The 24,039-nt window shown below is 48.3% G+C and overlaps 2 protein-coding genes across 2 annotated transcripts in view; one reads left to right on the top strand and one right to left on the bottom strand.

The window, feature by feature from the left end:
* Positions 1–15,562, top strand: part of LOC131592498 (CBP80/20-dependent translation initiation factor-like) — a 565,386-nt gene extending 549,824 nt beyond the window's left edge. Inside the window, exons 13-14 of the mRNA XM_058864047.1 lie at positions 11,862–11,915; positions 13,698–15,562. Coding sequence (XP_058720030.1) covers positions 11,862–11,915; positions 13,698–13,913 — 270 coding nt within the window. The 3' untranslated portion in view covers positions 13,914–15,562. The remainder of the gene's footprint in view (positions 1–11,861; positions 11,916–13,697) is intronic.
* The window catches only part of LOC131592509 (uncharacterized), a 308,064-nt gene that overhangs the window by 175,856 nt on the left and 108,169 nt on the right, over positions 1–24,039 (bottom strand). The gene's annotated exons all lie outside the window — the stretch shown is intronic.

Raw genomic sequence — 24,039 nt, 5'->3', positions numbered from 1 at the left:
AGTAAGAGCAACAGAGGGAAAGAGGGAAAAAGCAGAGGGAGAGAGCAGGGAAGACGAGAGGGGTAGGAGCAGGGAGAGGGGGCTGAGAGTTAGGAGTGGGGGAGAGGGGTAAAGGGGTAAGAGGTAAGGGCTAAGGGCTAAGAGGTAAGAGGTAAGAGGTCAGAGTTAAGAGTTAAGAGAGCGAAGTTCTTGTTAAAATGTAATATATCTTTTTCTATCGTGAATATTCTAATTCTTAGTAACCAATCACCATGAGACACACCCACTAAAGAATTTACATACAGCCTATGCGCTTCCCTATATTAACATACAGTGTTGCATTTTAGATTCTACAAAACCTTACAAGTTCTTTCCTTGCTTCTTGACCTTTGCATTCTCTATCAGCAGAACGACATTGTTTTATCAACGGGGATTCTCCTCTAGCTGGCTAAGCTATTGTTCTTTGGTTAACCAGTACTCAGTATCCTATCACTCAAAGCAGGCTTTCATTGCTACTTCGATTCTAGCCTTCATATTTTTAGAATCTTCTGCCAAACAATCACATTCATAAGGTTTCCCTGTTTCACCTTCCCCAAGAGACAACAACTCCGCTTCCAGGCTGCAGTGGACTGCTGTTTTTCTGGACCTGTGTGGGTCTCAGGAGACTTTGAAAGTTCTGAGTCTGGTGCAGGGTTTGTAGGGCCTAAATAAGGTTTTACAAAAAATGTAAAACCCTGGGAGCCACTTAGGTCCTGATGGTGTGGACACACACGCATACCCTCTCCCCCAGGTAATCAATGGGAAAGGTCCTGATGTCCGTTGTGATTCAGGATCCTTGATCAGCACTGGCGGCTTCTCCGTGAGTTTGGCATGAGTTGAATTAGAGAAGGGCCGAATTACAGGGGGGTCAGGCTCTGTAGGTGAGCAATTTAGAAAGTTCATGACATATAGAGCCTTACAGAGCCTCTCAATGGGAGGAATGATTTCTGTTTCTCCCCACTGGTGATCAAGGACTCTTTCCAGGTTTTAGTGGGTCCTCTCTACTATTGATTGCCCTGTAGGGGAATGAGGAATGCCCGTGGTGTGTTTCACTCCCCACTCATTGAAAAAGTCTCTTAATTTGTGAGAGGTGTAAGCAGGTCCATTGTCTGTTTTAATTTGTTCTGGGACTCCCAGGGTAGCAAAAGCAAGGAGAAAATGTCGGATGGCGTGCTTGGCATTTTCTCCTGCATGGGCTGAGGCAAACACTGCACCAGAAAACGTGTCTACGGAGACATGTACGTATTTGACTCTCCCGAAGGACGGGACGTGAGTGACATCGGTTTGCCATATCTGGCAGCTGTTAAGTCCTTGGGGGTTAACCCTGGAATTAACGACCGGTATTTGGAAAGATTGACAATTAGGACAGGTGGCAACTATTGCTCTAGCCTGGTCTCTGGGTAGTCTGAACATCCTCATCAATGCAGGCACGTTTTGGTCGAAGAACTGGTGGGACAATTTCGCTTGTGCGAAAATGTCAGGGACATTGGCTGCTCCAGCAGGAATGGCTAAGGCGTCTGCCCTCTTGTTTCCTTCGGCGATGGCACCTGGGAGGTCAGTATGTGCCCTCACATGCATGACATAGTAAGGTTGCTTTCTGTGGGAGATAATTTATACTAATTCAGAAAGCAATTTGTATAAATTTGGGTTAGAGACCTCTTTTAGAAATGCATGTTCTGCTCTCATAGCTATTCCAGCCACATAAGCCGAATCAGTCACCAGATTGAAAAGTTCTTGGAATTTCTCAAAAGCTCTGACGACGGCTGCTAATTCAGCAATCTGTGGTGATCCCTCGACCACTTGGACATCAGACTCTCACCTCTGTGTCCTGGGGTCCTTCCAAGTCATGACTGACTTGTGGGATTTCCCCGAGCCATCTGTGAAAATTGTCAGAGCCTTGAGCGGTGTTTTGCTCTGAAATGATTTGGGGAACAAATTAAATGTGGTTTTGAAAAGTCTGTGGCCAGGTGGCTGTATAGAAATTTGGCCTGAATAGCTATTGAGAGCGAACTGAAGGCTTTCATTGGTTTGGAGCAAAGGCTCCAAACTTCCAGTTGCCAATGGGAGGAAGATGCATGTGAACTCACAGGCTGCAAGAGTGCAGAGACAGACTCTAGCTCTTTTAATGAGTTCAGCCATGATTTCCTGCGGAGTGGTAATAGTCTTAGTGGGCTGGTTATGTGTAAAGATCCACTCGATGATAAGGAGTGGATCCTTCAATGCCATGTCCCATTGATAAATGAACGCGTGTAAGCGTGGGGCCTTACCCAGGATAACCAGTTGGAACGGCAGGCTGGGCTCATAGCGGTGGGCTTGCTGCGAAGACAGGGCCTCCTGGACCTTGGTGATGGATTCCCGGGCCTCCGGCATGAGGGAGCGTGGTGAATCGAGGGCCTCGCTGCCACGGAGCAGGTTGAAGAGGGGCACAAGGACTTCTGTCGTTACCCCAAGCTGAGGGCGTATCCAGTTGATGGACCCGCAGAGCTGATGCAAGTCCCGCAGGGTCTTGGGGTCGTCTCTGATGGTCAGCTGCTGGGGCACGATGGTCCGCTCGCGGATCTGGAGTCCTAGGTAGGTCCAAGGGCAGGTGTGCTGGATCTTGTCTTCACGTATCTCAAATCCAGCGTCCTCAATTGTCTGGATAGTTTTTTGTAAAGTCCGCTGCAGATAGTCATTGTCAGTAGCACAAACCAGGATGTCATCCATGTAATGGAGGATGATGGCATCTGGGAACAGGGTCCTCACAGGTGACAGAATGTGGGCCACGTACCATTGGCAGATGGTAGGAGAATTTTTCATCCCTTGGGGAAGGACTAGCCAATGGTATCTTTTAAAAGGTGCTTTTCTGTTTGGAGAGGGAACCGAGAATGCAAATCTGGGGGCATCCCAAGGATGGATGGGTATGTTGAAAAAACAGTCCTTTATGTCAATGACAGCCAGCTTCCAATCCCGGGGGAGCATTGAAGGGGAGGGCATGCCAGGCTGAAGGGATCCCATGTCTTCAATGACATCGTTGATCTTCCAGAGGTCATGAAGGAGTCTCCACCTGTCCTTGCCTGGTTTGCATCGGACAAAGACAGGGGAATTCCAAGGTCTGTTGGTCTCTGTAATGTGGCCCTTGGAAAGCTCCTCCTCCACGAGGGCTTCCAGTGCGCACAGTTTGGTCTAAGATAGTGGCCACTGATCAACCCACACTGGATGGTGCTGTTTCCAGGTGAGTTGAGGGATGGTAGGCGTGGCGCGCTTCTCAGTGACCCCCACTAAAAGTCCCTGCTGGGAATCCGCAGAGAAACTCCCCATTGGGACAGAAGATCCCGTCCCCAGAGGGTGATTGGTACTCTCACCACAAATGGCCTGATGGTTGCCATTTTTCCCTCAGGTCCTTCGATGACAATATTCCGTTTGCTCCTCATGGAAGCTGTCACCCCTCCAATTCCTGAAATCATGCTTGCCACAGGTTGTAATTCCCAATTGTCTGGCCACTCAGAGCGGGCGATGATGTTAACACCTGCTCCGGTGTCCAGCATTCCTGGGCGCTGAATCCTTTCCCCATAACAAAATAGGCTGCAGTCCACGATGGGTTTGCTGGAGCCCACAACCTGAGTCCACATAGCGCTGGGGTTGAGGGGAACATGATCTGGGCAGTCTCCAAGAAGTAAAAAAGCTTGTGCCACGGTAGTCTGTTTCTTTAAATAATAAGGAGGGTCTATGCAGGTCAGGGAGATGGAAATTTCATCTCCAGGGTATATAGTCTGAACCTCAGGAACAGTATGAATTTGCCCTGGACAGTTGGTTGGATCTCCAAGTATTAAGATGTTGGAGGGACCGCCTGGTGGTCCACCTCTCCCTGTGGGGATTTTGTAAATACAGTCACCATATATAGAGTCTAGTCACCAGCTGATGCTGGGCTTGATATCGGGGTCCTCGTGAAGGCAGGATGGTGGGTTTGGCGGGGGGGGGAGCGGTGCGGCATTTGATTTGATGTCGAAGCGCAGGGCCGTTCCTTGCTCTGCTTGAAGTTTCCCGAATGCCAGTTTTGTCTGGGTAACCTTTGGTGGGCTGGTGGTTGTATAGAATGTCTCTCCAGACAGTCTTTGAAAAAATGTCCAGGCTCGCCACAATTAAAACAGCGATTTGTGTTGGGGTCTGCAGTAAAAACTCCAGATATCCCTTCTGCCACTCCTTTAGCCACTGCAAGTGCCACTGTATTCTCACTTGAGGCAGAGGAGTGTTTGGTGCAGGCTTCAACCATCTGATCTATGGTTTGTTCAGGGTCCAGTGGGAGGGCTCGCAAAACTGCTTTGCACTCCAGATTAGCATTGGCCATTGCTATTTTTACTAATAATTCTTTTTGCTCCTGAGGGCTCTCTATCTGCTTTTCAATAGCCACTTTTAACTTATCAGTATACTTAATAAAAGACTCAGTTGCCCCTTGCTTAATATTGGTGAAGCACTGCGTTGGCACTTTATCATCAGGGGTGGTAAAAAGAGATATCTTGGCAGCATTAGCTATATCTTGTAAAGCTGTTTCAGGCAGATCCCGGGCCTGATCTCGGGGCTTTTGGACATCTCCTTCTCCTGCTAATTGCTCTAAAGTAAAATTAGGTCTGTTAGCATCTCTTGCATAAACATCTGCCAATTGCTTTAAATGTTTTTTCCACTGCCTCTCCCACAACATGTACTCTGCTGGGGAGAGAAGGCAGTTCATAATATTTTTGATGTCATGCGGGACCATGATGTGGGCAGAGAAGGAGGCTTCTAGCAAGTGTTTAAAAAAATGTGAACCCCTGCCATGTTCCTCGGCAGCTTTGCAAAGTTCTTGCAGTTCCCTATAGTGAAGGGACTCCTATGCACCAACCTGTGCCCCTGCCCTGTCTCTCCTCATTATTACAGGAAAGGCAAGTATTTTCCGGGGACAGAGCTGAGTTCCCCGCTCGTGTGGCTTCCCTCTGCACCTCAGCCCAGTGGTCTTCATACTCAGAATCTGAATAAGAAGATTCACTGCTCTCATCTCCTAGTGGAGATGGGGGGCGCTTGGTGGCAGCGCAAGGCCGGCTTGAGTGCCTAGAGTTGGCCCTTTTGTGGCCGCGTGGTGAAGCCAAGGTGGCCCCGCTCCGGCCGGAGCCGTCCCGACCTCCGAGGCACTGGGACCTTGGAGCGAGCGTGCTGCTGGGGGCGGGGCCCCGGCACGAAGGGGCGGGACCGGGGTTTGCGACGGGGAGGGGTTTCCCGATGGATGGGGCAGGGCCCGACGCGGTTACACCCAATGACGCAGTGTGGGGGGAGGAGGAACAGGACGCGGCAGGAAGAGAAGGGGTGAAGGCGGGAAAGTGGCCATTTTGGGCATCGAGGGTGGGAAAACTGAGGTGGGAGTGGGACAAAATGGCAGGGCTGGCCACACTGCCGGTGCCATCTGTGCTAACGCTAGGAACTGGGGGGGACACAACTGGGTGTGAGGGCATGGGAGAGAGGTTAGAGGAAAGACCCAAAGCGGCATGGCCATTGCTGCCCTGGTAAGGGTAGAGAGACGGTGGGGGGGTGTCAGGGAGACGGCAGCAGCCCTGTGCCCGGGGGCAACGTCCACCCGCCAACTGGATCTCATATAGGGAAGAGGGTTTAGGGACACTTGGAGAGGTTGACGGGGTTGGGGGATTCAACTGGGGACCCAAAACTCCCTCTTCTTTTTTTCCCTCTTTTTCCAATGAGAAAATAATATTTTGAAACACAGGAAAAAATTTTGCAACAGAAAAATCTCCCTTAGCTTGAACTGTATATAACTTTCTTCCCACATTATCCCAAAAAATTCCCGATTCAGCAGAATCCAAATTAATCTTAAAATGTTTAAAAACCCAATGAATAAATCTCTTTAAATCCCCTTTAGAAAACTTAAAATTTCCCTCTTTTAGGGTGTTTGCAACTTGGATGTAAAAGTCCCTCTCAGGTGGGGTCAGCCTCAATGCAGAGGACTGGTTCCCCATCCTTTTTCACTCCCCGCCCAGCAGTAAAACAGCAAAGAAAAAGAAAAAAGCCCGAAAAAACCCTTCACGGGATCGACTTAAAATTTCTCTTCGGCAGATGCTGGCGGGCAAACAAAAAGCTGCTGGGTGGGTGGGCACCTGGGCGGCCGGTCCTCAGGGGCTTTTCTCCTTGCCCCGGATGGTCAGCGAGGGTCCCGGTCACAGCCTCTTGGATCGCCTCTTGCTAAAACGCAAGGAAGCTTCCTCGAGGGGCGGCGGCTCGAACGGTTGCACGCCTCGCAGTTAAAGCTGCAGGCGGATGCTTCTTCAGCGCTCCTTCGAATGCCCCGCGGTTGGGCGCCAGTTGCCGTGGCGACGAAAAGGCCGGAGCGCCGTGACTTCTCTAGACAAGCAGCCCTGAAAAGGGCTGGGCCAAAGCGCGTGTGTGCGGCTTCGGGCAGGCGGGTGATTTCAGCTCGGCTCAGCGGCGGCGGGCAGGCGACACGGGAAGAAGGGACAAGAAAGTTGGTCTAGCGTTCCGCTAAGCACAAACCTTTATTCAGGCAGAGCTTTGGCGAAGGGAGCCAGCAACAGCTAATCTCCTGAACAGGGGAAAACCCGGGATATTTATAGGGGAGGAGAGGGGTGGGGGGAGCCCGAGATACATGTATCGGGGTGAGACAGCAGGGGGGAACACCAATGGGGCACAACAGTTTAATATAACTAACTCAAAGATCCCTGGGAGCGATACATTGTCTCTCTCTGAGTGAAAGGTGTCTTGCCTCCAGGGGAGAGCCAGGATCGCGGAGCCAGCAGGTTCCCTGGCCCCCACAACCCTCCATTAATATCTATGTGAGGGCTCAGCATTATTGACAGCTGTCACCGAGAAGGCAAATTTCGGTCTGTCATCGGGATACAAAGGAATTATAACGAAACAATCCTTCAGATCCATGATGAGAACTGGCCAATCAGCGGGAAGCATGGTGAGTGATGGCATGCCAACCTGCAACGTCCCCATGCTTTCCATCACAGCATTAACTTTTCTGGAGGTCTTGCAGCAACCTCCATTTCCCAGACCTCTTCTTGATACAGAAAACAGGAGTGTTCCAGGGACTGGTCGAAGGCTCCAGATTACTCTGGTACAGCTGTTCTTGTACCAAATCACAGAGGGCGACTAGCTTATGATGAGGGAAGGGCCACTGGTTCTCCCAAACGGGTTTGTCTACCAGCCACTGTATAGGAGGCATTGGACAGTCTGCACCCTCCAACACAGTAGCCCCCATCAAGAATCCGTCCCAATACACACCCCCCACACAGCCAGAACATCCTTCCCCCCAGAGAGTTATCTGGGAGTCCTTAGTAACGTACAGCCAAACCATGGCCGTGTCTCCCTCTGACAAACACAGGCCTCTGGCTCATGTAGCATTGTGCCACTCCTGCCAGTCCTGCAATTGACGTCTGCACCGGGTCCAAGGGCCACTCCGAGGGCCAATCATCAAGTCTGACAATTGTGACGTCCGCACCAGTGTCAAGAAGCCCACAGAGGCTAACCTCTGACGGTGTCTCACCAAAGATGGACAGGGTGCACACCTGTTCAGGACGATCCTTGGCCGTCAGAACAGCAGTCCAGTGAACCTGAGGCAGCCCAGTTGACCCGAAGCCACCATCTCCCCTCAGCCGGTTCTCAGCTCTGTGAACACAAGACTTAAAAGGCACAAGTTGAGCAAGTCTGGTTCCTGAAGGGATAGTGACGGGGGGTTGAGCGTGGAAACCATGGCATAAATCCGCCCTGTGAAATCCGAATCAATGATTCCTAGGTGCACAATGATGCCCTGAGGAATGGTACTAAATTTCCCCACAAGAAGAGCATACATGCCCTCACCCACTGGGCCAAAAGCATCCAAGGGAACCCTGTACATCCTGCAAGAGTCCAAGACAACTGTGTCCACTGTGCAGACATCCAGGCCTCCTGAGCCGCAGGTGCTGGCTACGAGCTGGCCAAGCAAACCTCCATAAGCTCCGGGGTGTGAAGAGAGGCTTGTGTCTGAGCGTGTCTCTCTGTCACACTCAGTTTTTTCTTCTCGACAGAGGCTGACCATTGGCATGGACCTTTGCCTTGCACACATTTGCCGCATGATTCGGCCTCCCACACCGGGCACAGTAAAACAAGGGGGGTATTGCCCCCTGAGCTTTCTTCTTCTGTTTCTTGCCGTCTTGAGCATTTCCCTGCTGTCACTGCCCGCCCTGCGGTGCCACCCAAGCTGGCCACAGAACCGCAGCCACAGCAGGCAGCTCCTCAGCAGCAACACCTGCCTGTACACAAGCCTCTGCCATGTGTGACAGTGAGGGATCCCCAGGGAGGGCCCCAATACACACGGCATTGCAGTTAGACCTCGCGAGGCTCTTGAGCAAGAGCCATCTCGCCTCAAGATCTTGCACCTGCCTCTCTACGGAAGCAGACAGCTGATTCACAAAGTGCAGAAAAGATTCGTCAGCCCGCTGGACAACAGCCGCAAAAGGCTCCTTTGGGGCAGCTAGTTCTATGGTCCGCACCAATGCTGCCATGCCCGTCTCCTTGCGTTGCTAAAGCACCAGGGGGTCAAGGCCAGCTTGCCTATTAACGTCAGCAAAGCCATCCCTGCCCAGCAGAGCATCAGATCCGACCACACGCCTAGGATCCTGCTGACCCAAGGCAGTATTCTGCTGCACCACTCGACATGCCAACCGAGCCCATTGAGATTCAAACATATCATATTCAACCGGCTGAAGAAGAACACGGGCTAAGCCCCGGATGTCATAAGGCACCAAGACATCACCGACCAGGCCTCAAAGGGACTGCATAACTTCAGGTGACCCTAATTCATGTTTCTCAGCCATCTCCCAGAGATTCCCCAAGGCTTTCCACGATAATGGCTGATGTACCTTCTGAATTGCACCCTGAATCAAAGGGAACACTTGATAACCATCTGGAAGGATGGCCCCCCTGCACCATCCTGTCCCACGGACTCCTCCGAAACAGGGCCAGGCACCTGGCCAGAAGCCATCTTAACAGTGCTTGGTGTCACAGCCGGCATAGCACCAGCAGGGCCAGAGGAGTCATCCCCGCCTTCCAGGGGGCTATGCCCAGAATCGTGGCCAGCCACCTCATCAATCTTCGCCTTCACTGCTTCCCAAAACCGTGTCTGGTCGCGCGGTCGCATGATTGTTTGGCAGGGAGGTAAAGTCCATAGGCCAGCTGAAGAAACCCCACTAGCCCGGGACCCCTTGCTCCTGGGGGCCATTGGCATTTTTACAGCCGTATCACCACCTGTGCCCAGAGTAAACAACATAAGGCTCGCATCCACCCCGGCCGACCCAGCTACAGAAGACAGCAGAGGCACCCCCGCCCCAGCTGCGGGCCTAGGCGGCGCACAGGAACTGGAAGCAGGACAGGGTGAAGCCGGCTCGGCGCTGCTCTCCCCAGCGCGGGGTGGGGGGGTGAGGCGCAAGGAGGGGTGTGGCTCGCGGAGCCGTGGCACCGCCCTGCCCCGCTGCCAGGGGCTGTCCCGAGCTCGCTGGAGGAGGGGCATCTGGCACTGCCCCCAGTAGGGACTCACCGGTGACACACAACCCTAGAGCCGACACCGGCTGCTCGGTGCGGAGCCGCCCGGGCGCCCCGCCCACTGGGACAGGGTCTGAGAGAAAGTCAATCAAACCCCCGTCCTCCAGGACAGCTCCCGCCTGCACCTGCATAGCAGTCGGCGTGGGGTTCAGGCCCTCCCCGTCAGCTCCTGTAGGATACGGTACAGCCCCGCCGCAATGAGGGCACTGGATCGTCCCCGACTCCGCCTCCCGGGGCGGTGTGGGCCCCTGCCCTGACAGCTCTCCCCACTTTTGCGCTGGCAACGCACACAGGAAAGGTGATTCCGCATCGGCCTTCTGCCTCCTGGGCACCGGGCCAGGCGGGGCCACGTTCAACAGCTCCGCGGAGTCCCCAAGAGCCTGCTGGTCAGAGCCCAGCCCGCCGGGAGCCTCGGCAACCCCGGTGGAGCCAACCTCGGGACCCGAGACACAGTCCTCCCCCAGTCCCGTGTCACACGGGGAAGGGGAGAGCTCCGCCTCGCCTCCCAAGCTGGAATTTATGTCACCCTCCTCATCCAACTCGGAGGAAACAGCCACTGAATTAGCAGTAGAGGACCAACAGTCCTCCAGAGCACAGTCACACATTCCCCAAATCACCAAAAGCCGAGCTGTTTTTGCATTATACCCTGCGGGCATCGCCTGAATCAGCGCAGTCCCTAACGCACTCCAAGACTGCCTCGAAAACGCTGTCTCAACCATAGGGAAAAAACCCTCAGATTTTCTGTAATGATACAATCGCTGAAAATCAGCATCTGAAACATCGATCTGCTTTCTATCTAGTAAACCACGCCAAAACTCCATAACCAGTGTCCGTTGGAGAGAACCCGAGCGAAGTCGTTTGCTGCAAGTTACCTACCTCGACACTAACCGTTACCTGCAATGTCACATCAGCGTCACCAGATGTCGCTGTAGGACACGCAATGATTCACACAGACACGGCTCCCGTATGATAGGGAAAAAACTGGTTTTATTCTTACAACTTCAGTATTTATAGATTCTCGGCAATGACCAGGGATTGGATAGTTAGGTTACCACCTTTCCAATCACACTGGTCGTGCGAGACGTCCATCAAAAGATGTGTATCAGAAAGAATGTATACATATCTATGTTTACAGTCACTGTCCTGGGAAAGTTCTTAGAAATTATGTAAACAAGATCGAAAGTCTGAGTTTTCAGGGCAACAGGTGGCTGCCTCTTGGGCAGAGCGCTTCCCTTCCAAACAACAAATGTTGTTGTCTGATGGTTGCATTTAGTCACTGTGTATGTGAAACTAGTGTTTTCTCATTGCGTGTTGCAGAATTAAAAAAGCAATGTAACCTAATGTATTGTGTCTGACCGAGGTAAAGTTCACAACCCTTACAGGGATGTGCTTTACATTGGTAGTTGGACGGGTGTTGATAACAGACCAGTGTTTTGGCTACTGCTGAGCAATGCTGTGCCTCTGACATTCCCTTCTTATCATCTTTTAATTTGGGCTTTGGCTCTTTCTTTCTACAGGCGGTGAGTGTTGATAGCAGTCAGGTCTCTATCATTTGTTCACTGGAGGTTATCTTAACTGGCAGGCACTTCAAGCATACTGTATCGACTATTACCACTTATGCCTTTTTGCTAATAGCAGGAGAGAGAAAAAACCTACATTCACAGAGCAAAGCCATTCTAACATTATGCATATAACATTCATCTTAATACTTGCAAAAAGCCAATATTATAATATGCATTTATAACATGCTGAAGCCCTTCTTCCCAGGAAGTGTCCAAACATCACTGCTGATGGGAAGTAGAGACTGACATTTTTCCTCTTTAGCTCTTGTGCGCAATGTCCGATTATTTCTTTATTCTGCTGTAATAAAACTGCCTTATCTTACCCTGCTGGTTGTGCTCCATCTTATTCTCTCCCCTGTCCCAGTGGGAGAGGGAGTGATAGAGCAACTGAATGGGCACCTGGCACCCAGACAGGGTCAACCCACTACACCTAAATAATTTGATTCTGAAAGCTGTTAATCTAAAGTGTACATTCTGCCCTGCTTGCTTGCTCTCAGCAGTGGATAAGCTGGTGATACCCTTTACCCTGCATTTTGTCACTGTTTATCTTAATTTTTTGTGTTGATTATATATTTTCTCCCCCCTCCTCCCCTCCCCCTTTCTGATTTTATGTCCTTTCCTCCTGGAACTGGCAAAAGTCAAGCTGGATGAAGACATGAAAGGAAGGTTGTAAGAGAGGAGGAGGTCATACATTTCTCACCATCTCTCTCTTCTCTTTTGCAGTTGTTGCAATCTCAGGATGTGAAGGAAGATGCTGTGCTTTGTTGCTCCATGGAGGTAGGGAAGCACCTGCACCAGTCCTCATTGTTTTGCCTCTTCTGTCCTTGGCCACACACGTCAAGCAGCTATTAGATGTTTCCAAATCCAAACAGCTGTGTTGCCCCTTTGCATTATGGAATCACCAAATGATTTGGGTTGGAAGTGACCTTTAAAGAGCCTCTAATCCAACTCCCTACTATGGACAGGGACATCTTCAACTAGATCAGGTTGTTCAGAGTCCTGTCCAACCCGACCTTGAAACCCAACCCTGTTTCCAAGAAAGGCACATCCACAGCTTCTCTGGGCAACTTGTGCCAGTGCCTCACTACCTTCACAGGAAAGAATTTTTTCACAATATCTAATCTAAACCTGCCCTCTGTCATCTTGAAGCCATTCCCCCTTGTCCTGTCCCTTCATGCCCTTATCCAAAGTCCCTCTCCAGCTCTCCTGTAGCCCCTTTAGGTAATGGAAGATGCTCTAAGGTGTCCCTGGTGCCTTCTCTTCTCCAGGCTGAACAACCCAAACTCTCTCAGCATGTCCTCTTAGGAGAGGTGCTCCAGCCCTCTGACCATTTTTGTAGCCTCCTCTGGACCTTCTTCAACAAATCCATGTCTTTCCTGTCCTGCGGACCTCAAAGTTGGATGCAGTACTCCAGTTGGGGTCTCACAAGAGCAGAATAGATAAAAGACACTACTGTGAGATAAGAGATGGCCCTTGAGACTCTATCACTGGACTTTTGATGCATGTACATGGATGCAAAAGGTTTGGTAGCAGGGGTCCCATCACAAAATTATATCATCCCAGTTCCTTCAAATCTCACCCTGCACTTATTTTTTAAGCACAAAAACACCTGTATTAGAGAAAAAACTACCCCATGGTTCACACGGACAGGTTTGTTTGGCTCAGCAGCAGATTTGCAGGGAAATTCTGGTACAAATATAGAAGGGTTTGATTACTATCTTTTTGGGGAATTGATTTGCCTGTGAGGATGAATGCTTTCCTTGCAGAAAGCAGTTGAAATTATAGCCCAAATGGTTGAAATTCAGCAAAGTAAGAGGCAACTGAGGAAAAAGGTCTGAATTTTTAAGGTGAGGACTTTGAGGAGCTCTGCATTCAAGACCCACTAATCTTCCATGATGGTAGACTTGCTGCTGTCCAGTCTCAGCTTGGACCTTCTCCTCTGTGGAACAACCTAAGGCTTGTGTTGCTCCATGGAGGCTCTCCAAGGAGTAATTGTTTAAGAAAAACCCCTTGGCTATCCTCAGTGAAGCAGCATGACAGGTATAAATGCAGATCTTGTCAGGGTGGGATTTGTTATGCATACAGAAGAGTTCTGCTTATTATGATTAATGACTGGGGGTTACTGTGAGCTCTGAATCAGCAAGTAAATGAAGGGCCAGGTAGAAGGCAAGAATAACACATCACAGCCTGCAATTTGTTTTGACAATAGCATGATTTTTAGGTGGGATTATTTTTTTTTCAAAAGCAATCCTCTTTTTTATGTCAGCAGTAGCTGGACCATTTGCTCCTCTAGCAGCCTAGTGCAGATGCTTTTGAAAACCTTGCTCTTCATGCTCTTGGAGCCTGCTACCATGTGGTTTTGGTTTTCAAAAGTCACGATGCCTTTAACTTTGCCTGGTGGCTCTGCCACACCAAGCAGGGAAGAATTGGAAGTTTGGAGCATGTTTGTAAAAGCCAGTGGGGTATCTGAATATTATGGAATGATAGAATAATAAAATGTCTCAACTTGGGACACACAAGGATCAATAAGCCATGGTTGACCCCTTCTTCTCCTGACAGCTGCAGAGCATTGGCCGGCTGCTGGAGGAGCAGCTGCCTGAGATGATGACAGAGCTGTTGGCAATAGCACGTGACAAGATGCTGTGTCCCTCTGAGTCCATGCTGACACGGTCCCTGCTGCTGGAGGTCATTGAACTGCATGCCAACAACTGGAACCCCCTAATGCCCACCATCACTCAGTACTACAACAAGACCATCCAAAAACTGACAGCCTGAGGGGCAGGACAAGGAGAGGTGGGAAGGAACAGGAAGAAGACATGCACCTTGATGGGATCTGGCAAAAGCTTTTCTGATTTAAATTCCACAGAAGACCAACTCCCAGCATGCTTGAGAATACATTCATGGAGTGGGGATAGAGAAGTATATTTCTTTTTCAGCCATGATGAGTTTCTTTTTCTGAACTCATTGCTCAAGCAGCAGCGTGTCCCACCAGGTTATTGTTTGACTTTCAAAAGAAGACAGAGAATTTGGAAAAGAAAAAGCCCAAACAACTAATCCAAGTGGGGGCTAGTATTGTTTTCATGCTGTCCTCCTGCCTTGCCCTGGCCAAATGGTAGGAAGCAGCAGGCAGCAGATGTCTTGGGAGGACAAAGATAGATACACACTATACCAGACACTCATAAGTGATGGCTTTTGTCAAGAGGGCCTTGTGCTAGGTTCCCCTTCTGTCTTCAACTTTCTGTGTGCCTCCCCACCTACTCTCCACCCCTTCAAAAATGGATTGGAGAGCGGGGTTGACCTTATTTGCACTGGGTTTTCTTTTTCTTTATTATTTGTGATTTCTTCTTATTTCATTGTATCATTGAATGAACAATTGCAAGCAGCTCAGAGATGAGGAAAGCAACGCCTTCCCAAAACCTTACTAATGGTTTATGTGAAGATGATGAAGTAGGACTATTTTAAAGGAGCCCAAAAGCCACTGCAGAAGTAACATAGCCATCATCATCTTGCCAGTAATCTTCTCAATGGATTGAGAATCATGTCCTATGAGCTGGGAGCTCTAAGAAACAGGGAATTCTGTGGCCCTTGCTTTTTGAGTCACCATTATCCCTCAGACACTATAACCGGTTTTTTTTAATGGTTTTTTTTTTTTCTGTTGAAGGAGTGCTTCATTGTAGTTACTGTCATGGTTATAATTATACATTTAAATCCAGGCCTGTTATAGTTGGGCCTAATAACATGCAGAGCAAGGGAGAAATGAAGGTTAATGTTCTTCTTTGGTGGTTGGTAAAGAGAAGACAAGCAATGCATGGATAAAAGGAGGAAAAAAGAAGAAAGTAAAAAAAGAAAAAGACAAAAATAGAGGTTTTGAGCCTGGCTTCTAACTAGCTGAATTTGCTGTCCAGTGTTTCCAGGTGTGCAATGTACAAGAGCAACTCTGTCCCATGGTTGGTGTAAGTGGCACCTCATCATCAAGGGATGGGTGGCATATTCAGGGGGGAGAATTTGCCCAGGGGTCTCCAGGTTGCTCCAGGATACCCAGGTTGCTCTGTGCTAGAGCATCCCAAGGGAGAAGGCAGCTGCTGGGAGGTGAAAGCAAGATGCCTCCTGGACGAGGAAATGACCAGATGGCAAGGAGGCTGGTACACAGAAATGCCATGCTGTTGCATCCCTCCCCGAATTATGAAGATGACTTGGTGGTCTCCTTATTTGTCGTCTACTGACGCTACTTATTAAAACACAGAATCACAGAATTAACTAGGTTGAAAAATATCTTCAAAGTCATCAAGTCCAACCTATGACCTAACACTAGCTTGTCAAGTAGACCATGGCACTAAGTGCCACATCTAGTCTTTTCTTAAACACCTCCAGGGACAGTGACTACCACCTCCCTGGGCAGCCCATTCCAACACCCAGTCACTCTTTCTGTGAAGAACTTTTTCCTAATGTCCAACCTAAACCTCCCCTGGCTCAGCTTAGGTCGTGATGCTGTGGTTCAATATTATTTGAATTTTCATCTGGTTGTCTGCTGATGTGGTTTTTATTCTGCACATGAAGTATCAGTAGCAAACAACAGGAGCTTCAGCTTTTCTGTCTACCCAGAAAGCAGCAAAATGGTTGCTAGGTGCACTTGACTTGTCTGGAAAATTTATTTTCTGCTTTGTGGATTCAAGCCCAGGAGCCATGGTGAGGGCACCTTTTGTTGGGTCAGTTTCATTAGTAGCAATGGTGTTTGATAGAATTATGAGCACCTGAACTTGATTAAGATGGTTGTAGTGGGTTGATTCTGGCTGGATGCCAGGTACCCACCAAGCCACTCTCTCACTCCCCTCCATAGCTGGGCAGGGAAGAGAAAATTTAACAAAGGGTTCATGAGTTAAGGACAGGGAGAGATCACTCATCAAATACTGTCACAGGCAAAACAGGCTCAAATTAGAGATATGAATTTAATTTCTTCCTAACAAAATCAAAGCAGGATAATGAGAAGTAAAATAGACCCTTAAAACCACCTTCCCTTCACCCCTCCCTCCTTCCCAGTTCTACCTCCTACCCCAGCGGAGCAAGGAGACAGGAAATGTCAGTTATGGTCAGTTCATCACCCATTGTTTCTCCCTCTGCTCAGGAAAAGGAATTGTTCCCCTGCTCCAGGCATGGAGTCCCTTCCATGGGACACAGTTCTCTGCAAACTTCTCCAACATGAGTCTATCTCACAAGCAACAGATCTCTGAGAGCTGTTTCAGCATGAGTCCATCCCACTGGCAACAGTCCTCCCCAAACTGCTGCCATGTGGGTCACCCTTCCACAAGGTGCAGTCCTTCAAAGACAGGATGCTCCAGTGTGGACCCCTCTTTCCACAGTTCCCCCACAGGCTCACAGCCTCATCTCAGGCATCCCTCTGCTCCGGTATGGGCCTCCTCCATGGGCTGAAGGTGGATGTCTGCACCCCTGTGGACCTCCATGGGCTGCAGGGGGACAACCTGCTTCACCATGGTCTTCACCATGGTCTGCAGAGGAATCTCAGCTCTGGAGCCTGAAGCACCTCCTCCCCCTCCTTCTCCACTGACCTTGGTGTCTGCATAGCTGTTCCTCTCACATATTCTCACCTCATTCTTCTCTGGTCGCAATTACAACTGTGCAATAATTTTTTTTTTCCTTTTTTTTTCCTTCTTCTTAAATATGTCATCACAGAGGTATTACCACCATTTCTAATAGGTGCAGCCTTGACCAGCAGCACATCTGTATTTGGAGAAACTAGGGATTGGCTCTGCCAGACATGGAGAAAGCTGCTGGCAGCTTCTCACAGAAGCCACCTCCACGACCCCCCACTACCAAAAACCAGGCTGTGATAAATCAACACACGTTCCCACTACCAAAGCTTGGCCATGGAAACCCAACACAGTGGTAAAGCCCATCAGTAATATAAGGCTCAGGGTTGTGCCCGCTGCTCTTGGTCTTTCCCACTCCCTGATTTCTCAGGAAGCAGAGGAAAAGGGGATTTAACACCCATTGCAGAGTACTCAGGCACAGCATCCATCTTCTGGGAGAAGACCTGGAAAACAATTTTGTGTTGATTTTTTTTCTTTAAAGAACAGAGAAGTCCTATAATCCATGACCTCTCTGGGCAGCCGGTTCCAGTGCTCTGCCACCCTCAATGTAAAGAAATTCTTCCTCATGCTGAGGTGCAACTTCATGTGTTTTAGTTTATGGCCCTTGCTCCTCATCTTGTTGCTGAGCACCACTGAATAGTCTGGCACCATCCTCTTGGAACCCACGTTTGAGATATTTATATGCATTGATGGCATCCCATCTTATTTTTCTCTTCTCTAGACTAAACAAAAATAATTGTGGGGGGACAATAAAAAGAGTTTTTTAAAATATGTTAATGGCAATAGGCAGTGTAGAAAGAACATCAGCCCTTTCCAGGATGAGGATGGTCATCTCACAAACCGGGACATGGACAAGGCAGAGGTGTTTAACACATTCTTTGCCTCTGTTTTCAACATGTATAACAGACCAAGGGGGTCTCAGTGCCCTGAGTTGGAGGCCCATGACTGTGAGAATGATCAACTCCCAGTCAAACCTGAACTTGTGCAGGATCTACTGCTCCAGCTTGATCCCTACAAATCTATGGGCTTAATGGGATTCTGTCACACTATATTTGGAATGGTTAAAGTAATGACACAGACTCTCTTGTGGGTTGTACAGGAGAGCAAGGTTTATTATCCCAGATCTTCTTTTATAGATAAGTCCAAGAAGGTCCGGAAAGGTAAAACTCATTGGTAAGTAAACTAACACATCACCATCATTGGTCAGTGGGGTACACCACCCCTCGACCTTCTCTTGCAAGAAAAGAAGAAAGTGACAAACAACACCTGCAAGGTTGTCTATCTCTAAGGATTATTTTGATTCTTCCTTATGATTTCCCAGACCACATTTCTCAGGCCAGTCTGAGAAAGTTATGTGACTTGCTTTTCCACAGACACTGTGCTCCCTGATTTCTTCTTGCATTTAACATCCACAGGATTCAGCCAAGAACCCTCAAAGAGATGGCTAATGTCATTGCAAAACCTCTCTCAATGATTTTTGAGCAGTCTTAGGAATCTGGAGACGTCAGAGTTGTCTTGAATCTGGCAAATATTGCCCCAATTTTCAAGAAGGGCAAGAAGGACCCTGGTAATTACAGGCCTGTCAGTCTCACATCAGTGCCCAGTAAAATCATGGAAAAGATTATTCTGAGAGGTGTTGAAAAACACCTGGAGGACAACACAGTCATTGGTCACAACCAGGAGGCCTTGAGGGGAAAGTCCTGCTTGTCGAACCTGATTTCTTTCAATGACAGGGTAACCCACCTAGTTGATCTAGGAAAGAAAGTGGATGCAATCTTTTCAGATTTCAGCAAAGCTTTTGATACTGTCTCTCACAGGATCCTTCTGGACAAAATGTCCAGCACCCAGCTGGATAACCATGATAGTCAATGGGTGAGAAACTGGCTCACAGGTCAGGCACAAATAGTTATAGGGAATGGAGTGACATCAGTGTCTTGGTTTGAAAGACAGGTATCTGCTAAGGAAGGCAGGAGCCTCCCTTGGAATGGAAAATACGACTCCCCTCTGAATTATTAACATTTTGAAAGTAAGGGGCTTTCAGGTAAAGATATGGGAAAACAAATAACAGTTCTTTACTAATATGTATAACAAGGCAAACAAACAACAACGTCAGCGACAACAGACAAAACCAGAAACTCAGTAACAGCCTTCTTGGCTTCAGGCACTTTCCCCTTTGGTGTAGTTATGGTCACAGCTGGCAGAGGTGCTGGTGCCTCCTAGCTGGGCAGGGTGAGTGTGATGATTCCCCTGCAGCTGCAGGAGGTGCTCTGGTGCAAGTTTGGGGACCACACGGTACTGTCTGGTGCAGCCAATGGGATGGGATAGAGAAGGGGCTTCTTTTATGAACCTCCAGGGGCAGCTGATCCCAGTGCCCCCTCTAGATAGCAAAAGGAGCTATAGTGATATGTGGATAGCAAAACTCTATAACTCACAGAATAGTTATAAGAGTAGGTATGAATTTATTCAGTGTTGAGGTGCATGAGGGATATCTCCTCCAAAAGCACGCACACTTTTGATATTTGGCTTTCTCTTTTTATCTTTTACAAACTAGGGTTGCATAATAGACCTAATACATATTCATTTCTTAACTCAGCCTGTCCTCGCTTCATATTAAAATTAGCTCCACGCCCCTTTACAGCTGCGTACTGCTCGTTTTTGGTCAGTTTGGTGGTCATCTGGGGGTGTCTGGGATGAGGTCAGCAATTTTCTCCTTAGCTGAACTTTTCACCTTGTCTTCTCGCGCATGCTCCTTGCAGTCCTTTGATCATTTTTTGGACTTTGATACTACTCCTTCTGGCTTAGGGGTGTGAAAAACGAGATTCACTTAATAAATTATAAAAAGTTTAATATAAACAAAAAGACAATTAGGAGACAAAAGAAATAAAGCAAAGGGTTCAAACGGCCGGGTGCCCTGGCACCTTGCCAGGAACACACTTGGTATCTTGGGAACACCCTTTTTATCCCATCCTGCTGTGAGGGTTTAATGCATATTCAAACTTCTTCAAGAAGTATTTAGCATGTCCCCTCCCTGGTTCCGCTTTCTTACAACATGCTCTGTATGGTTTTTATTTTTGCTGATCATCATTATTTTTGCTGATCATCATTATTGTTTAGTTTGATTTCCTTTCTTTGCAAGCGGTCAGTGCTGATAACAGTCTGGGTCCCTCGTCCTGCCCTGGTGACAGCTGGGCTTCACGTCCATCCTTCTGCTGCTGCCAACGGCCTGGTCCTGGCTGCTGATAACAGCCTGTTCTCCATTGTTCTTCTGCTGATAACAGCTTGGGCCCCACTGTCTTTGCCCTCTGGGGTTTTCTGGCTTTGTACCATGAAATTCCTTTAAGCTTAAAACTTGTTAGCAAGAGAAAAAGTACATACATAGCCAAAAAGTATTTAACATATAATATTCATCCTAATACTTGCGAAAGCCAATATCACAATACAGATTTATAACAGGGGTCTAAAGAATCCCCTTATCTTGTGGTGCCTTTGTCTTTGCATCCTGTTTGTTCATTCTAGCTCTTTATCTTATCTTGTAGTCTTGCTCTTTCCCTGCTCTTGTGGAGCAGGGTATGTTTTTTTTGTCAAACCCCCCCCCCCTCTTTTGGTCAAGCATTTTTTAATGCTTAATTCCTAATTCTTAATTTCTCTGTTTCAATATCAGGAAGCTCAGGAGAAGCAAGCTGGAATGGCAGGACCTCCCGTCAGGCGGAGGGTGAAAAGCTACAGTGTAGCACAAACCCAGAGCAATGGCAGAGGTACGGTGGGAGTTGGGCAGTAGCAGTCTGGCTCCTGAAAGCAGTAAAAGGCTCCTCAGGCTTTTCTTCGGACCCCGGCTGTGCGGAGGGTGGAGGCAGCCCCCTGGCGGGAAATGAGGGCGATCCCAGGTCCTGGCTAGGCATGCACTGGCTCTGGGCTTCCCAACAGCAGAGCAGCAAAAGAAGCCTAACCGGCAAGCTCAGTCACAGTGCCGAACCAAAAAAAAGAAAAAAAAAGGCAAAAGAAGAGGGCAAAACCCACAGAAATGGCAGGATCCCTGGTCAGAGATACCGGCTGCATATGTCCCATTGAACCGCCCTCCAGAAGAGCAGAGACTGCCTCTCTCCCCACCCCCAACTTCCCCGGAAACCCCGACTCAGCTTCCATTCATCGAGACAGCCCGGGAGCCAGGAAGGATGGGGGGTGGGGACAGCCACCACCTGCGGGCACAAAATCGAACAAAACAGATCAAAGACCCCAAAAATGGGATGGGATAATAAACTAACCCCATGATAATCAGTCTGGTAACCAGTCACAAGTGGGGTTTCACAGGCCCTGTTCTCTTCAACATCTTCATGAATGACTTGGACACAGGACTCAAAGAAGTACTAAGTTCAACAGACACACTAAATTGGGAGGAGGTGTCGACTCCTTCAAGAGCAGAGACAGCCTGCAGAGACACCTGGATAAATTAGAGAGATGAGCAATCAACAACTGTGTGAAATTCAACAAGGGCAAGTGCTAGATTCTGCACCTGGGGTGGGGCAACCCTGGATGTACTGATAAACTGAGGAAGAAGAGGTTGAAAAGCAGTGCTGTGGAAAGGGATCCGGGGGTCCTGGTTGATGCAAAGTTGAATATGAGTAAGCAGTGTGCCCTGGCAGCCAGGAGGGCCAACCGTGTCTTGGGGTGCATCAGGCAAAGCCTCACCAGCTGGTCAAAGGAGATGATTGACCTACTTTGCTCTGCACTGGCGTGGCCTCACATTGAGTGCTGTGTGCAGTTTTGGGCACTGCAATATAAGAAAGACATTAGGCTATTACAGAATGTCCAAAGGAGTGCCACAAGGATGGTGAAGGGTATGGAGGAGAAGCCTTATGAGGAGTAGCTGAGGTCACTTAGTTTGCTCAGCCTGGAGGAGACTGAGGGGAGACCTCATTGTGGTTGTGAAAAATGAGGTTCACATATTTTTTATAAAATTTAAAATTTTAATAAAAAGACAATTAGGAGATAAAAATAAAGTATACAGATATGGCCGGGTGTCTCTGCATTCAGCCAAGAGAGCACATTTACTAACAAAGGATTGTCCCTTAAAAACAGAACCCTACTATATATCCATAAATTCTCATACATATTCAGACATTCTTCTTAGGATTTTTGGTGTTCTTCTGTTTAGTTTTCTCTTGCCCCCTTCCCAATAGATCAATCTTCTTGGCGCCATTGAGATTTACATTCCCTGATAACAGAAATGCAATAAATTCCTCCCCCAGAGTTCTGGTCACTGCTGTCTTCATCTGGATAAGATAGTCTAAGAATGCAGGGGGGGTCTCTAGCTATCTTTTTCAGTCTTTGGGTTATGCAAACAAAAGTAGTTTTTGTTTTAATACTATGCCATAGCCTAACATATATGTATTATACCACTATTTCTAAGTTTCATCAATAACAGAAATAAAGGAAACTATATTAATACAACAAAATTTTTTAATCTTATACATATAACATTCATTATAATATTGTGAAAATCCAGTAATATGATATGCATTTATAACAGTGGTCGTCAATGTGATAAACAGAGACCCTTTTGTTCGACTAAACATGTAGATATGATATTCTGTAATATTATGTTCTGTAAAATCAAGATTGTTACTTACCCTGTACCTACTTACGATAGTTACTTACGTATGTATAGTATCTGATGCTTGTATAGCTACTGACGTTTATTATGTCCTTGCTAAGATTCCTTGAATTCAAAAAATTACTGAGCTAAGCCTTTACAGGGAATAGTGAAGAAAGGTTACAGGAAGATAAGGAAAAGACCGAACGAGCAGACCCATAGACCGATGAAGGAGCATGCGTAGAAAGACCCGAGGAAGGACACGTCATCGGGGAAGCCCGGAGAGCCGGACTGATTAAAAGGAGACACACGAAAAACGGAGGCACGGCCGCGGAAAAGCGGGATCGCTTTCCGGCTGTCCAGCGCTGTATTTTGCTTATTGCTTGCTTGCTATAATTAATAAAATTTCCCTTTATTAACTTTAAACACTCTCTCGAGTGAATTTATAACAATTTGGTGCCCGTGACTCGGATGCAATTAGGAGGACGGATCGCGGCACTTCCGGGAAGGCGCCTCCGCTAAAGTTTAGCGGCCCGGGGGGGGCCGGGTCCTCCCTCGATTGCACCGACGAACCTAAAGTTAAAGCAATAAGCAAAAGGAGACCGGTCGACCCCTTAAAATTCTGTGCACAGAGTCCGGACGAAGACGCGGGACGTGGGACGCGTGAGTAGTGTAACGGGGATCCGTCTGGGCGGGGTCGGGATCCCGGAGTGTGGTGAGTGTGTGTGAGTCTGAGAGGGGAACCGGTAGCCGGATTCCCCAGGCGAGAGCGGACCCCCTATTAGTGCGGTTCCCATTGGCCCGCGAGGACCTGGGCCACGAACGGGGGGAAGCGAAAGGAATTGTGTGATTGAAAACACTCCGGAAGAATGGGACTGGGGAGAAGCAAGCCCTCTGTACCTGTTAAACTCCCACCAATACCTAAGGATAGTCCGTTGGGCTTTATACTAGATAATTGGGAACATTTCCCGGGGACAGAAAATAAAGATAAGGCAAAAATGATTCACTATTGTGTAGTAGTATGGGGAGGAAAGGAAATTTCAAGGAAAATATTTTGGCCTATATTTGGATCATCTGAAGAGTGGGTTAAACAAAAGTTAAATTCCTGGGTAAAAACAAAGATCCCTTTTAACCCAGAGGAGAGTGCTTATGCAAAAATCTGGGTAGAAAATCCCGATGTTCATTTATTTGAATTAACAGAAAATTCAGAAAATTCGGGGGAAAGGAAAGGAAAGAAAAAGAAATCCCGAAAGGAAGATACTATGATAATGCCCCCTCCTCCATTTGTGCCACCACCACCTCCCCCTCGAGCACCTCCCCCTCCCCCTCGAGCACCTCCCCCTCCCCCTCGAGCCCCCTCCCCTCCCTCTCGAGCCCCTTCCCCTCCCCCTCAGAATTCTGAGGAGGAGGATTCAGACATGCCAGACCTGTCAGAAGTGGGGCCAGTCACCAGGAATAGAGCCAGAAGGAAACGGGAACATTTATTCCCACTAAGAGAAATGCCCATGGGTGGCCCCCAACCTGGAATAGGGTTTATATCTGTCCCTCTTAGTTCAGGGGATGTCAGAGACTTTAAAAAGGAGATGGGGCGTTTACTGGAAGATCCTTTGGGGGTTGCAGAAAGAGTTGATCAATTTTTAGGACCTAATATATACACATGGGAGGAATTACAATCTATCCTAAATATTCTATTTACTGCAGAAGA

The sequence above is a fragment of the Poecile atricapillus genome, chromosome W (assembly GCF_030490865.1).
Source record: "Poecile atricapillus isolate bPoeAtr1 chromosome W, bPoeAtr1.hap1, whole genome shotgun sequence".
Classification (NCBI taxonomy): Eukaryota; Metazoa; Chordata; class Aves; order Passeriformes; family Paridae; genus Poecile; species Poecile atricapillus.
Note: the sequence above shows the minus strand (reverse complement) of the source record. Positions and strands in the feature narration are given on the sequence as shown.